This window comes from Pinus tabuliformis, chromosome 1_2 (genome assembly GCF_031772625.1).
Source record: "Pinus tabuliformis cultivar Carrire ecotype Pingquan chromosome 1_2, CPIR1, whole genome shotgun sequence".
Lineage (NCBI taxonomy): Eukaryota > Viridiplantae > Streptophyta > Pinopsida > Pinales > Pinaceae > Pinus > Pinus tabuliformis.
The window spans coordinates 995,062,955-995,077,804 of NC_142298.1; the positions used below are offsets into that span (position 1 = coordinate 995,062,955).

Sequence of the window (14,850 nt, forward strand, 5' to 3'; positions counted from 1 at the left end):
ACGAGCTGCGAAGAATAACGACTGAACAAATATGGTCAAAGTATTAAATATCTTAAAATCACGAGCTGCGAAGAATAACGACTGAACAAATATTGTCAAAGTATTAAATATTGAGGACTGCGAAGGATAACCACGGGATGAGTATTTTCAAAGTATCAAGTATCAATATTTTCAAACTTTCAAGATTGCGAAGGATAACCACTAAATAAATCGTTTCAAATCACGAGACTGCGAAGAATAACCTGTTAAGGGATTAATGAATCCACGTGTGTACGCCACTTCCTATCTTCACTCCATCCACACCTCTCACGACCATTTCCTGTCCACTGAAATTCTGTGTCTCTCCTGAAGCTAAGGGACCTCCCCTTGCCCTTTATAAATACTCGTTGCCAGAATCCCCATACCCACTGCAACGGAAGCCCTTCATTTCCATCGCCATGCCGTCTCCCTCTTTCGCTTTGCCTGCGCTCTTTCTCCTCTTCCTTTTCCCTTTCTCCTCTGCGCATTCATTTCATGATGATGCACAGTCCCTGTTGGCATTTAAGAAGCTCATTACCAGCGATCCCAATAATTCCTTGGCCAATTGGAGCCCCACAGTCCCCCTTTGCAACTGGACTGCTATTACTTGCGGCCGCCGTCATCCAGACAGAGTGGTCGCAATCGATCTCGATGGCATGGATCTACGCGGCACCATCTCCCCTTCGCTTGGCAATTTGTCGTTCCTACGCTCACTCAATATTTCACACAATAAGCTCCACGGTCATATCCCACCTCAATTGGGACGCCTCTTTCGTTTGAGGTGGCTCCGGCTGCACCATAATCAATTGGAAGGAAATATACCACATCAACTCAGCAGCTGCAGAAATTTGGTTTCGCTGGCGCTCTCCTTCAACAATCTGAGCGGAATTATCCCCGGGGAGTTGGGTTCCCTGTCACATTTGCAAGAGCTTTACTTGGGAGCAAACAGTCTAACAGGTACCATTCCCTCTTCTTTAGGAAACCTTTCCATGTTGATAATTTTAGAAATGTATGAAAACAGTTTGGTTGGTCCCATTCCTTCACAACTGGGCCTTCTCACCCATCTGCAAATTCTTTACCTTTATGAAAATGAATTGTCTGGCAGCATTCCCCCTTCATTGTCCAATATCTCCACTTTGACTGAGTTGGACATTTCTAAAAACAAATTTACAGGGCACATTCCATTAGAATTTTGTGCCAAACTCAACTACTTGAATTTCCTCTCTTTATGGGGAAATCAACTTAGTGGGAACATACCAAATACCATTGGGAATTGTTCCAAACTCAAATGGCTCTTTCTAAGCTACAACAAATTGACTGGGAGTGTTCCAATAGAGTTGGGTAAACTATCCCTCCTTGAAAAATTATACTTGCATAATAATGAGCTTGATAGTGGTAGCACCACAACCATGCCTTTTCTTGTATCTCTTACCAATTGTTCTCACTTACAAAAACTACACTTGAGTGACAATAAACTAAGTGGTGTATTGCCCCTTGCCATAGGGAGACTTTCCACCAATTTGTCTTACTTTTCATTAGCAAACAACAAAATACAAGGAAACATTCCTCCACATATTGGCAATCTTAGTAGCCTAATCTTTCTAAATTTAAGTGGAAACTTTTTAAATGGTACCATTCCACCATTTGGAAACCTTACAAAATTAGAAAGATTGGACATAGGAAACAATGAATTAGAAGGTAACATCTCCAATCAATTTGAACAATTACAAGGACTTGGTCTCTTGGACATTAGTAGAAACAAACTCACTGGAAAGATTCCCAATTCCCTTCCACCGTCTAAACAACTAAGAAGACTCTTACTTCATGACAACAAGTTATCAGGGAGTATACCTGCCATCTTAGGAAACTATATAAATTTGGAATTGCTTGACCTGTCTCACAATATGCTCACTGGAAGCATTCCACGAGAAATTGCTAAACTTTCTAATCTACAATTCTATTTGAACTTGTCATGGAATTTATTAGATGGCTCGTTGCCCATGGAGATTAGTAAAATTGCAATGGCTCAAGCTATAGACATTTCCTCCAATCACTTGACTGGGCTCATTCCACCTACACTTGGAAGTTGTAGTGAACTACAAACATTGAATTTATCTAGAAATGCCTTCCAAGGCTCTATTCCAGATTCACTTGGAACTTTACTAAGTCTTGTGAACCTAGATCTCTCTTTCAACTCCTTATCAGGTCCAATACCAGTGACTCTCCAAAAATTGAAAATGCTTCAGTGTTTGAATTTGTCTTTCAACAATCTCACAGGGGAAATCCCAAAAGTGGGATTTTTTGCAAATCAAACAATTATCATGTCCTTCATTGGGAATCCAGGCCTTTGTGGACCAAAAGTATTCATGTTACCTGCATGTCCAACATCAAGAAGTCATTTTGCAGTTGTGAAGAAAATACTATTTCCAATGAGTGGAGCTATTGTTTTTATACTATGTTGCTTACTTTTGGGGTTCCTTTGGAGACGAAATATACATGTGCAAAACTTTGATTCCTCAGAATCCATTTTTCAAAAGTTAGAGCACAAAAGGATCTCATTTCAAGAGCTTCACATAGCAACCAATGGATTCACCAGGAGCAACTTGTTGGGATCAAGTATTTTTGGATCTGTTTATAAAGGAATTTTGAGTGATGGCACAATTGTTGCTGTGAAAGTTTTCCAATTGCAAAATGACCAGGGTGAGAAGAGTTTCAAAGCAGAGTGTAGTGTCTTGCAAAAGATTCGACATCGAAATTTGGTGAGAATCATAACCTCATGCTCCAACCTCCATTTCAAAGGTTTAGTGTTCCAATTTATGTCTAACGGAAGCCTAGAGAAGCATTTGTATCATGACAGAGATGACAACAATGATGAGGATGTGTGTGGCCTGGGATTGAAAACACTACTAAACATTGCCATTGATGTGGCCCATGCCATGGAATATCTACATCATTATTCTCATGTGCAAGTAGTGCATTGTGATATAAAACCCAGCAATGTGTTGTTGGATGAAGACATGATAGGCCATGTGACAGATTTTGGTCTTGCAAGATTGATTGGTGCAGACTTTGGTGATTCACTTACTTCAACACTTACTTTGAAAGGGTCTATGGGTTACATTGCTCCAGGTATGGATTTTTTTAAAATTAGTTTTAATTGTCATTTTTCATCAACAATTTTGTATACACTAGTGAGATAAATATTTATTGAGGTTTCCTTTAATGTAGAGTATGGATTGGGTGAGAGAGTTTCTACCAAAGGAGATGTTTACAGCTATGGCATTATGTTATTGGAAATGCTTACCAGAAAACGACCAACCAACAACATGTTTATTAGAGACCTAAACTTGCACAAGTGGGTGAGCCTAGCATTTCCAAACAAAGTGAAGGAGGTGATTGACAACAATCTGTTTAGTGCACAAGATGGAGCTGGATTTGAAGAAAATAATATACACAATTGTCTACTTTCTTTGCTACGGGTTGGTTTACTTTGTTCAAAAGATTCACCTGATGAACGGCCAACTATGAGAGATGTGGTAATAGTGTTGGAAAATCTCAAAGAAGATTTGGTGGCAAAAACAATTGCTACAAGAAGAAGTATATCCAATTTACTTGGCCATACAAATGCACCAAATATAAATTCCATAACATCAAATGACCAAAGTTCTTCTACATTCTAGTGTGTAAAAATTGTAAGTACAAAATATTTCAATCTTATCATTATTCTTTCAATCACATATTTATTTTTTATTTTAAAAATTTCAAACAAATTTCTGTTACCATGTATTTATCTATTTATAATTACCCTGAATATGAAATTTAGATGCTTTTTCAACAGTTGATTAAATAAACTGTAAATTTACATTTGGTTAAATTTATTCTCCTTTCATGGTATTTATAAATTAAACTAGCTTCACAGAAATGGAAAAGAAATTAATTGCATTCTGTTAGAATTACCATTAAGATTCGGCGATGATTTGGAAAAAATTGATTTGATTTTATTAACATGTTGGAGTTTTAGCTAATTTGTTTCTATTGTATTGAATTGAATTTCCATTTTATATATGATATTTTAAATTTTATGGCACCTTTCAAATATACCATTTTGGTTTTTAGTTTACAGTGGGAAGTGTGAAGATTTATATCATGAAGTTGCTACTTATTATACAATTTTTTTGACCTCTTAAGATTAAGAGATTTTTGCAGGTTTAAAAATGGAGCTTTAATCCCAAGACAGTCCCAGGAGCTTCGAACAATTAGTCTTTTCTCAAAGGCATGTTAAAAGTTCTTATTGTTTCAAAATTTGAAGTCACCATGAATCGTTATCCATTTTTCAGTATTCTCAATGCTCGGTTCATCTCCCAGGTTAATGAAATCGTTATCCATTTTTCAGAAATTTCAATGCCCTGTTAATGTCAAATTTGGGGTTCTTGAATATGGACGTTTTTCAATGCTCTGTAATGTCAAATTTGGGGTTCTTGATTATGGATGCTCTTCTCAATGGACGTTTTTCATTGCTCTCTGAAATGGAAAGTTGTGGGTTCATGATCTGCTACTTCCATCGTGGCAGGCGTACTCTTCCAGGATTGATTGTTTTCCTAATAATTATGCACACTCTTTCATCGATTATGTAGAGGAGGCTCTGCTTTGGGTACAGGAAAACTATGTAGAGGAGGCTCTGCTTTGGGTACAGGAAAACTATGTAATGACATTTTGTTTTACTTTCTGAATGATGCTATTATGGTTACTTCTCAATACTAAATTTAATTATTTGAGAGGTATTTTTATAAAATACTAAACGCTATACTTTTTATTATTTGATTCATATAATTCATTGGTTGATTCTAACAATCCTATAGCTGGAATTCTTGGTCCTCCCCATGTAAAGAATTAATGACATTTGTTGAGTATGGAATTCCTCACATTTCAGAAATAGAGTTTATAATATTTGGTAATTTCACATTTCAGAAATAGAGTTTATAATATTTGGTTACTCTGAAAGATTAGATTTTTGGAATAATGGGTATTTTATTTATTAATTTTAATTAATATAGGGTGGTTTTTTTTCATATTTTATATAATAATGAATATTTTTTAAATATAAAGTATTATTTGAGTGGATTTCTTTATTAAAAAAAATCTCTTTCTTGTAAGATATAGATTTGAATTTGAAACGGTAGAATATATACTCATTGGTAATATAAATAATGAAATTGTTATGTAGAAGCAATCTTTTGTTTACAAACAAGAGGGTCTCATACAATAACTTGATGTTTGGCTATACTAGAATATCAAAATTAGATTATTGTTATTATTATTATTATTTTAAACCATTGTGAATGGGTAACTTGTTGGAGTAATTTGGGCTATAAACCACAATGAAATTAATTTAAATATATTTTTTTCAAAACTTTTAAAATAAACTAAGTTTATTTTGTAATGATTTTATAGAGAAAATGAAATACAATATCAAGGACATGCAATGCTTCATATGTTTTTATGGTTATATCATTATTTAAATGCAATTTATGTGAGGAAAGTATGGAAGAAGGGGGCCTCATGAAGATGCCATTACTCCTATACAAAGTTGGAACTGTGTCAAGCAAAAGTCTAGCAATAAATATTTAAGGAATGAAAAACACAAGGAAGAAGGATAATGCTTTTCACCACATAGTCTCATGCATAATATTCTACTTTCATTTGGTGTCTAGTTGTCTTTAGTTTTCCACTTTTCTAATTTGTATGTCTACTTGTCCCTCAAATCTGTACATATTTTATTCTCTAACCCATTTCTAAAAGATGTGGAATAAGAATTGATCTTTGGAGGAGTCATCATCAACTTCATTAATTAAAGCATCTGAGCCATCTTGCTCAACATCTTTTCTCGTTATATAACTGGAGTCATTCTGATATGCAATGTGCATGTTTTCACTAATTGGGGTTAGATTTCAAAAAGGTATTGGGTATAATAGTAGAGCTTGGATAGCTTAATGATGTCTTAATTTACATCCCTTGACCTAATGGGGGGTCAACACTAAAAAAATTGTGCACTATGAATGTTGGTTGATCAAGCCATTTGGTATCCAACTAAAACCCATTTTCCTTTGAAGTTCTACAACACGGACTACCCTAACAGAGTGATGCCTACAACAAGGAAAACACATGTACTTGCTAGATGAAGTACAGGTCCACTTGCAAGTAGTTGACATTTTCATCTAGTTAGCATCATTGTTGAAGTTTCATTGACTTATGACTAATGTGCCTCCAAGTACAATGTAAATGTGGAATCATTGTATTGGTGTACAAGGTAGGTTGATCATGTTAGTTTACTTAAAATATAGATCTTAGGGTATTAGGATAGATGTAGCTAAATGTATATCCTTTACATAGATCAACATTGGTTGACATAATGATTGGGCCAACACTTTATGAAATCGCATTATGAAGCGCCATCAAATTATCTTGGCAATTAAAGTAACATAGTCAATATATTACTCACACTCACCCATCAATATAACCCAATGTTTTTTATTGATCCCAAATAGACTTATATTTGATGCAACTTCAACCAATATATATTTAGATCCAAGCTAAGAAGCATTGTAAAAAATATATTGTAGATTAAACTATTGTTAACCACCTTTATGAGGGTCAATAAACATTCATAAGAAGTGACTTGCAACCAACCACTTCCTTAACTATATGCAAGTTTCCAAAAAATGTTTTAGAGGGGTACCCCAAATGGGTTATCAAATGGCACCAACTATTAGGGGATACACTCGTGTGGGTTAGATATCACCCTAGAGCTAGCTATTTTAGGGCATGCAATGGTTAGGATTCTAATTAAACATAATTTTGAAATGAATAAAACTCATCTCTAAGAAACCAAACTCTAATACCATGAAAATGAAACAAGGAATGACCTATCTATTGAATACCCTAGGTACCTACCTTAAGTATACAAAAGTTGTGTCTAAATATAGTTTCAGTGCAACCATTCATGTAACAGTTGAGTGGGTAGAACCTTCATCATAGTGCTTTTCAATATGATGTCATAATTCAACTAGTCTCTTAAAACATGACAATAGCTCATGTGATGATTCTTGGGAAACCACACAAAGTCCAAACTCCTTTCAAATATCAAATTAGTTCATGTGATAGCTATGGAATGTTGATGCATAACTTTTGTCTTATCCACTCATTGGTTCACCCCCTTTACATATTTCTTGACATATAGTTTCTTAAAATCAAACCCATAACAATAAATCCCACCTAATACATTGAGCTCCCTACATAAGATCCAATATATATGTTCATTTCCTTCATCATCTTCATGTTTTGCATATTGTGTGAATATTAGAAGAAGAATGTGCTTCTTCCCCATTAAAGATTAAATCCTCACACTCCATGTAGTCTAAGGATGCAATTCCTAATTCTCTCTCCATTTCTTCATTGAGATCTCTTCCTCATCAAATCCATACCAAGAAAACTTCACTAGAGGACTAGGTTCATCATGTGGAATTATTTATCATCTTCAAATGTGGAGAAAGGTTTAAGAAATAGTAATCTCATATCATCGCAATAGGAAATGCAATTAATGGGTAAAGAATTGTACCAACAATTACAACCCCTTGCAAAGTCAATATGAATAAAGGAATTAAATAATTCTCATTAGACATAGTATACACCTAGAGAAATTAACAAGTCGAACATGATATCCAATTGATTCAAACTCAGTTCTTGTGAACATGGGAAATTGTAGCCATGGACTAGAAGGAACATAGCTTCAATTATTTAGGTTGACAAAAGGATCCAAACAAAGTATACTAGCATTTGCACCAAAAGGGTGCAATGATATGCCGATAGAAGATTAGATGAATGTAGATGTTGAGAAATGGCAACAAGAAATTCCAGTTTAATTTGTCCTTGAATTAAACTGTGAATTAAGTTTGAATTCTATTCTCATAGCAACTTAAAATTAGTTAATTAAGTTTATTAAACTTACTTAACTTAGTAAATTCAAGTTGGAAGTATTTCTGTCATCATGTGTATGTTCTCCCTACTTTATAGGAGTCCAGTGTGAGTTAATTATGAGTTGTAAAATAGAAGACTCAGTTTCATGAGTCGGTTCAGTTAAATTAGTTCTCAAATTGATTGAGAGAACTAATAGTGAGTTAACAGTCAGTGGTGACACTAATGAAATCCACCAATGATACTCTAGTTAACTGAATATTTACTCATCAGAAACTCATGCATGTTGATTATGAGAAAGACCCAGTTGAGACTAGAGTTCAGGGACAATGTACTATTTGTTTTGGATTTTTCTGAGTTGCACTGATAGTTCATGTAATCAGGAACTAATCCTTAATGGATTGCACAATTTTTAGAGGCTTTATTTCCCTTTAAATACAAGCTATCCTCCATAGGAATTACACATTGGAATAGAGACTTGGAGAGCTTGTGAAGAGGCTAAGATTTGGCCTTGAGCTTTCTTATGTGTTGGAGATTGAATTTTCTAAGTGCTGGGATTGTTCTAGAGAGAACAAACATTGTAATTTCATCTTGATTTTCCAGATTAATACAAAACAAATAGTGGGGTTTTGAGATGTGGCTTTCCTCAGATATTTATTGTGTTATGTGCCTTTGATTCTCTTTCTTTATTGATTATTGTTTGCTCAATGTTTATGGGCTTCTGCTATAAAGAGTATAAGTAGATTCTTGTCTCTTGATTTAGCCAATTACATTAGCTTGTGAATCTACAAGATTTTCTACATGGTATCAGAGCAAGATTGTTTTTTGGGCTGAGAGTTTGCAGAGAATATATGAGAATTTTTGTGCAAAATTTTCAAAAAAAAATTGCATATCTGGATTCCTTGGCAAAAGATACCCAAATTCACAAAAAAATGGGTTGAATTAGACTTCGGATGAGGAAGATATCGCTGATTTAAAATCAGCTCTCTGGACGAGATTTCGAAGTTTTGAGTTTCTAGGTTACAGGTGAAAGTCGAATTTGCATACATACTTCAGGATCGACAGATGGTGTTCCATGGGTTGCGGCTTGAGTATGCCTTGCAAGGTAGCTCAAATTTCATAGCCTGGAGGGACAAAATGGACGTTGTGCTAGAGGACAATGGCTTGAAGGAATTTGTTGAACAAGAAATTCCCAAGCTAGCAGCTACTGATGCACATAACTTGGCTGAGTGGAAGAAGTGTGTGGTGAAGGCAAGGCGGATAATCCTTGAGGGTGTTCAATATCATATTGTCTCAAGTATCCATGGAAAGGAAACCCCACATGCTATGTGGAAAACATTGACGGACTTGTATCATAATAACAATTATCAAAGGAAGTTGGCATTGAAGGATAAACTTCGTAAAATCAAGATGGAGAAAGGCGAAACGATTCCAAAGTACTTGACCAAGTTCACTCAATGTCAGGATGAACTTGGAAGTGTTAGAATCATGGTTGTGAAGGAGGATATGGTGAGCCTTTCTCTTCTTGGAATCCCAAACAGTTGACATAGTTATCAGGACTCTGTCAATGGTCGGGAGAAGCTCCCAGATTGAGAACGACTATGGTCAGATTTGATGTAGGATGAGATTAGGAGAAACACCAGGGATGGTTCTTCATCAAAGACTGATGATGAAAATAACTGTACCTTAGTGATTAAGGCAAGGAAGGGGAAAGGTAAAATTTCTCATTCCAAATTAGATTCTTATCATGGAGGTAAGAAGAAGGACATGACGAAAGTTAAATGTGTTCATTGTCACAAGATGAATCACTTTGCTACAAATTGTCCATTGAAGAAGTCCAAGAAGAAGTCCTCAAGAGGAACGGTGGGTGAGGCTTTGGCCTCCCAATTAAAATTGAACTTTTCCCTCATTGCATGCATGGTGTCTTCAATGATGGGAAGTGTTTGGTACTTAGACAGTGGATCTTCTTTCCACATGACTGGCGACAGAAAGTTATTAAGTGAACTAGAGGAGAAATATCTCAAGATGCATATTGAAATGGGTGATGATGGTAAGTATAGTGTTACTGGTGTGGCCACTATTAATTTTCAGAGGGAGCATGCGGCTCCACTCATCTTGAAGAATGTTATGCATGTACCCGGACTGACAAAGAACTTGGTATCCATTGCCATGCTTAAGGATAGAGGTTATGATGTGATCTTTTCGAAAGGAAAGGTGTTCCTTTGACACATAGCCACGGGTCAAGTAAAGAAGATGGGGATTCGAGTTCAGGATCTCTATAAGATAGAGGTATAGGATTATGCTGCTTTGAGTTCAAAAGCGGAAAAGATGTTGAGATGAGATGTTGGCGAGTTGTGGCACAGGCAATTAGGCCACTTGCATCATGGGGATTTGAAGATATTGCAACAAATCTCTATCAGTCTTCCCAAAGGTATGCTTGAGAAAGTTGATACATGCAAGGGTTGTACTTTGGGAAAATACACCAATTATTCCTTTGGAGATAGAGACAGTCGAGCAGAGTCTATTTTGGAGAGAGTCCATTCATATGTGTGTGGACCATTCTCGACAACATCCACAGTAAAACATAGGTATTATGTTATATTTGTTGATGATTATTCTCGTAAATGCTGTGTATTTTTTATGCAGAAAAAGGATCAAACTTTCACAACGTTTTGTGAGTTCAAAGCATTGGTAGAGAAAGAGTTTGGAAAGAAGGTTAAATCTCTACGGAGTGATAATGGCAGTGAGTAAGTCTCCAATGAGTTTAAGAACTTTTGTGCGGCATGTTGTACTATGAAACAACCCCCCCATTTTTATCTAACAATAGCTAGCATTTGAGTTATAGATGGGGACCCATTTTAAATTTTTAAGCCTAGGACAAATAATGCCTAACTCAAAAAAACTTAGCAAAACCTTGCAAAATGAGCTAAGGAGGAAACTTATATCGCAAATCGCATATCACACTTTTCCACATCATTATTTTATAAAAAATTTACGAAATTGAGATATGAGAAAATGTCTCCCGCTGCGATAACCTCATCTTGTCATTGTGCAATCACATTTCACAATTCACAAAAAACTTGAACATGCCTTAGGACAAACGTTAACGATTTGCGAAATGCGATATTGAGAATTTCGCAATTGCATTTCGCTCGATATATCTGATAAGAATTACACGGTACCCCTTTAAAGACTACGATCTGCGATTAAGGAGGTAAAGCGTGCAGAATAATTTCGTTTTAAATAATAAGAACAAATGAGTTGACAAGTTATTAAATGTTTAGCGGCCCAAGGGAGGATAATAATTCTCCAGGTTATGGGTAGTTATAATCGAATATCTCATAAAAGCCTTTCTCACGATTCAAGGTAATTTCACAGAGGATTTCAGTCTTAATTACTTGATATCATCTGCGTTGATATATCTTGTCTGTTTCAGGCAAGCGACAAAAGACATGTCCTTAAGAGAGGTGATGTAGAAGCAAATTAAGAACACCATTATTGAGACAGAGGATACAGAGATGGCTCCCATATTTTCTGATACAGTCTATGATGTAGCTGGAGGCACAACAACGTGGGAAGTAATTTACAATAGGCTAGAGGACAAGCATCCTAAAATTACCGTTACGAGAGCAATATCTGGGTTGACAAAGCCTTCAGGACCTCAATGCAGGGATGCCTCTTGTTCTTTCCTTCACAGGATAGGAGCAAGAGACAAAATCCTTCCCTACACAGACATGATTAGATGGGTGGTCGAAAACCTTATCATTGAAGATAGGTAGTTCAAGAATTCAAGGATGGAGCTCGTAGTATCATTCAGGGCAGAAGACTTGAAGGCAATGTATCACATACCTGACCCGCAGGAAATCTACGACAACACGTTTGTTGCTAACTTCGCAAATAATAATCCAGATCCCTTCAAGTTAATTCAGACTTGGAGAATGTTAGACAACAAATTCAAGTATGACAAATTGGGTATGTATGCAATAGCCTCTTTGGCAAACCCCTACAATTATGCAGCAACAATGTTATGTAGACTGTATGGACTGCAAAATAACACTAAGTTTTCAATAGAATGGATTCCCTTGATCAATGTGTGTGTTAATTCCTATATCATGAATTGGCCTTCTATCCTATTTGACAACTTAGCCACCTCCATTACTAAATATCGACAAAAGAAAGCCTCCTCTTCAGATAACCTCCCTCCCTTCTATTTCTGTTCTTATATTATGGATGCTATTTGTTTTTGCATGACATTTCCAACCATGGGTTGGAAATGGACCATACAAGATCCTTACCTAATCCATCTCAGTCATAAACAAATATGGGAATCGCATTGCATACCTCACATTTACAAGATATTTCATTCTATCATGTTGCCCCTACACCAAATGATTTTCAATAAGAAAGCCCCTAGGTTTTCCCAAGAAGTTGCAGTAGACCTGCTTGCTGTAGGCAAGTATTTTATTGAGGAATAGTTCACCTACATTAGGGTTTTTGGTAGCACTACTGATCCACACATCCTTCCCTTATATGTTTATGATAAGCTATTAGCAAGGGAGATTGCCTACCAGACTGTGGGAAAGGGCCTGACTAAAGTTCTTAAAGATGGTAAGAAGTCATTATGGCCTACTTTCCCTATCAAATGCGGCTCTTTTACTTTAGCTAATTTTTTTCATTCTACTAAGGAATCATCACAAATGGAAGCCCTCATGTTTCATACATTGCCTACAAGGCAATTAGACCCAAGCAAAGTGGCATACAATGTCACTACAGGACTAAAGCTCAAGGCATACAATCATGGAGATAATTACTTTGAGGATTTGTTACAGTCAACAATTTCTTTTGAGCAAGCACTTGAATGGGCAATGGTGAACTTGAAACCCGAAGATTTTCAAATATTTCAAGAATTCAGGAATGAGAGGCTTCGGGTCATTCCAATGCATCAATTAAAGCCCAAGGATAAGCCTACCCCAAGTAACATTGTCGATAACGCAACCCCTAGCTCTCAAAAGGACTCTCAGGTAAACACTAAGAATACACCAGACACAGGGAAAGTCTAGGATGTAGACAATACGGCTGAGTCCAATAGGAAGCTAGCCGAAAAATAGGTAATGGTCACCCAGGCCACAGAGACAAGTTCAGAAGCCCAAGGCACTAGTTTGGAGCAGGAATGGGATCAATTCAATCAGAAATAGCAAGACACTCCCAAAGCTCCAAATACTCAAGAAACAGAGGAATTCAATACTCTTATGAAAATTCATCAAGATACAGAGCTCAAGTCTGTCGGTGAACAGTCTACACCTATGGATCAAGAAGCAACAACATCCCATCTTGCTAAAATCATCCCTGCTCTGCCCACATCAGAAATTGTTCTAAAAGTGACAGAGATACCTCCACTTGATGTATTCTATAGCCCTCTCCACAAGGTTGTAGTCAGAAGGCAAAGGAAAAGGAGAAGGGTAGATGCACCCGAATTCTCACCTGGAGATGAGCTAATGGACGTTATTTGGAAGGACATGCCTTTTAATCCAGTCGAGAACTTGACTAGACTGTCATAGTTCACATGAGCATATGCATCGGCCACTATGGATAAGGCTACTGAGGTGTCTACTCTACTAAAGGAAAAGGAGGAAAGAATTGCGCAGCTCGAACAAGAGCTCGAGATAGAAAAAGTAAGCGCAAACAAGCAGGCAGCCGAGCAGCCTGTACAATTGCAGCAACATGGAAGTCTTGAAAATAAGCCATGAAGCCAACTTATTAGCCAAAAACATGCAGCTCCAAGAATTACAGCAATCCTTGGACAGGTACAAGGATGTTCCTACTACTAAGGAATTCATAAAAGAGGCTCTAGAACTAAATTCTCTTCTAGTCAAGCAGCAAGAGTATTTTTGCCAGACGCTGTCACACATCACTCCCTACCTGATTACCAACGACCAACTCACATATAGAGCCATTGACCGGAGAACATAGTTTAATGATTTAAACACCAAAATCTTTGAATGCATTGAATCGCAGGAATCAAAAGAGGGAAATAAGGCTAATCTACCCGAGATTAAGGGAACTCACAAAGACATCCTCTTCACTAATTGGGATGCTAGGATAAAACAGGCCGAGTTGGCAGTCGTGAGGGCAGCTAGAGTATCAAAGAATATTATTAAGGCAATAAATCATACCCTATTCACTACCAATCTCATGAAGGAGGGTAATTCGAAAGAAATGCTTGACTTAACTGCTCTGAGTAAACGCTGGCAAGAAAAAGTGGGGAAACAAAGAGATGCAATTACAAAAATGACTACGGCCGATTGGGAGTCGTATTGGTAGTATCTGGTCAAGCCACATAGCTAGATCATGGCCCTCAACTATTCCCTCCATGCGACTTAAAGGATGCTTCCACCTCTTGTCGATGCAATCTTTACAGGATAGCTCAAATCTCATTTCGAGCCACCTCCTCGAATTCAACCAATGATCGATATTTGTGATTTAAAGGACAAGCTGGCAGACATCAAGTCATCCTCTTAGTTTTGTTTAGTTGATCTCTATTTATTTTTGGAGTTAGTTACCTATGTAGGAGGAAGGTTGTTTGAAACCTCCTCAAATTTTGTATAATCTATTTTTGCATACTTGGTTAGAATAGTATTTATACCCTTCTCATGCATTTAGAGAAGGGTCCAAAAATTTATCAAAAACATTTGCAAAGAATGCACTATTGTAAGTTTGTGAATGCTTTGGTGAAATGATGGAACATGATCTTTTCTTTTAGATATCAGGCTACTTTCCATTGTTGATGCACTTCTGTATTCTTGGGAGACAATTTGATTTGAAGAAAGAATTTGGTCTATGTCATTTACGAAATGAGTAGGA

The 14,850-nt window shown here is 36.6% G+C and overlaps 1 protein-coding gene across 6 annotated transcripts; it reads left to right on the forward strand.

Moving 5' to 3' along the window:
• The first annotated feature begins 295 nt into the window (after positions 1 to 295).
• LOC149209405 (uncharacterized) lies at positions 296 to 4,503 on the forward strand. Of its 6 annotated transcripts, none has more exons than XR_016252861.1 (4): positions 296 to 3,147; positions 3,247 to 3,710; positions 4,215 to 4,291; positions 4,412 to 4,503. XR_016252861.1 is itself a non-coding variant. In XM_089396362.1 (3 exons), the coding sequence occupies exons 1-2, from the start codon at positions 438 to 440 to the stop codon at positions 3,696 to 3,698; spliced, it is 3,162 nt and encodes a 1,053-aa protein (XP_089252488.1). In that variant the 5' UTR covers positions 296 to 437; the 3' UTR covers positions 3,699 to 3,710; positions 4,207 to 4,503. The 6 variants fall into 6 exon arrangements, 3 of the variants coding, with proteins under 3 accessions (XP_089252488.1, XP_089252489.1, XP_089252490.1); XR_016252862.1 differs by having other exon boundaries at positions 4,225 to 4,291; XR_016252863.1 differs by having other exon boundaries at positions 301 to 3,147; positions 4,207 to 4,291.
• Positions 4,504 to 14,850: the final 10,347 nt, after the last annotated feature.

Bases quoted from the DNA above. Each gene is read 5' to 3' on its own strand.
- LOC149209405 (XM_089396362.1), top strand. From the start codon at position 438: ATGCCGTCTCCCTCTTTCGCTTTGCCTGCGCTCTTTCTCCTCTTCCTT. The intron at 3,148-3,246 runs GTATGGATTTTT...CCTTTAATGTAG, and splicing joins TATGGGTTACATTGCTCCAG to AGTATGGATTGGGTGAGAGA.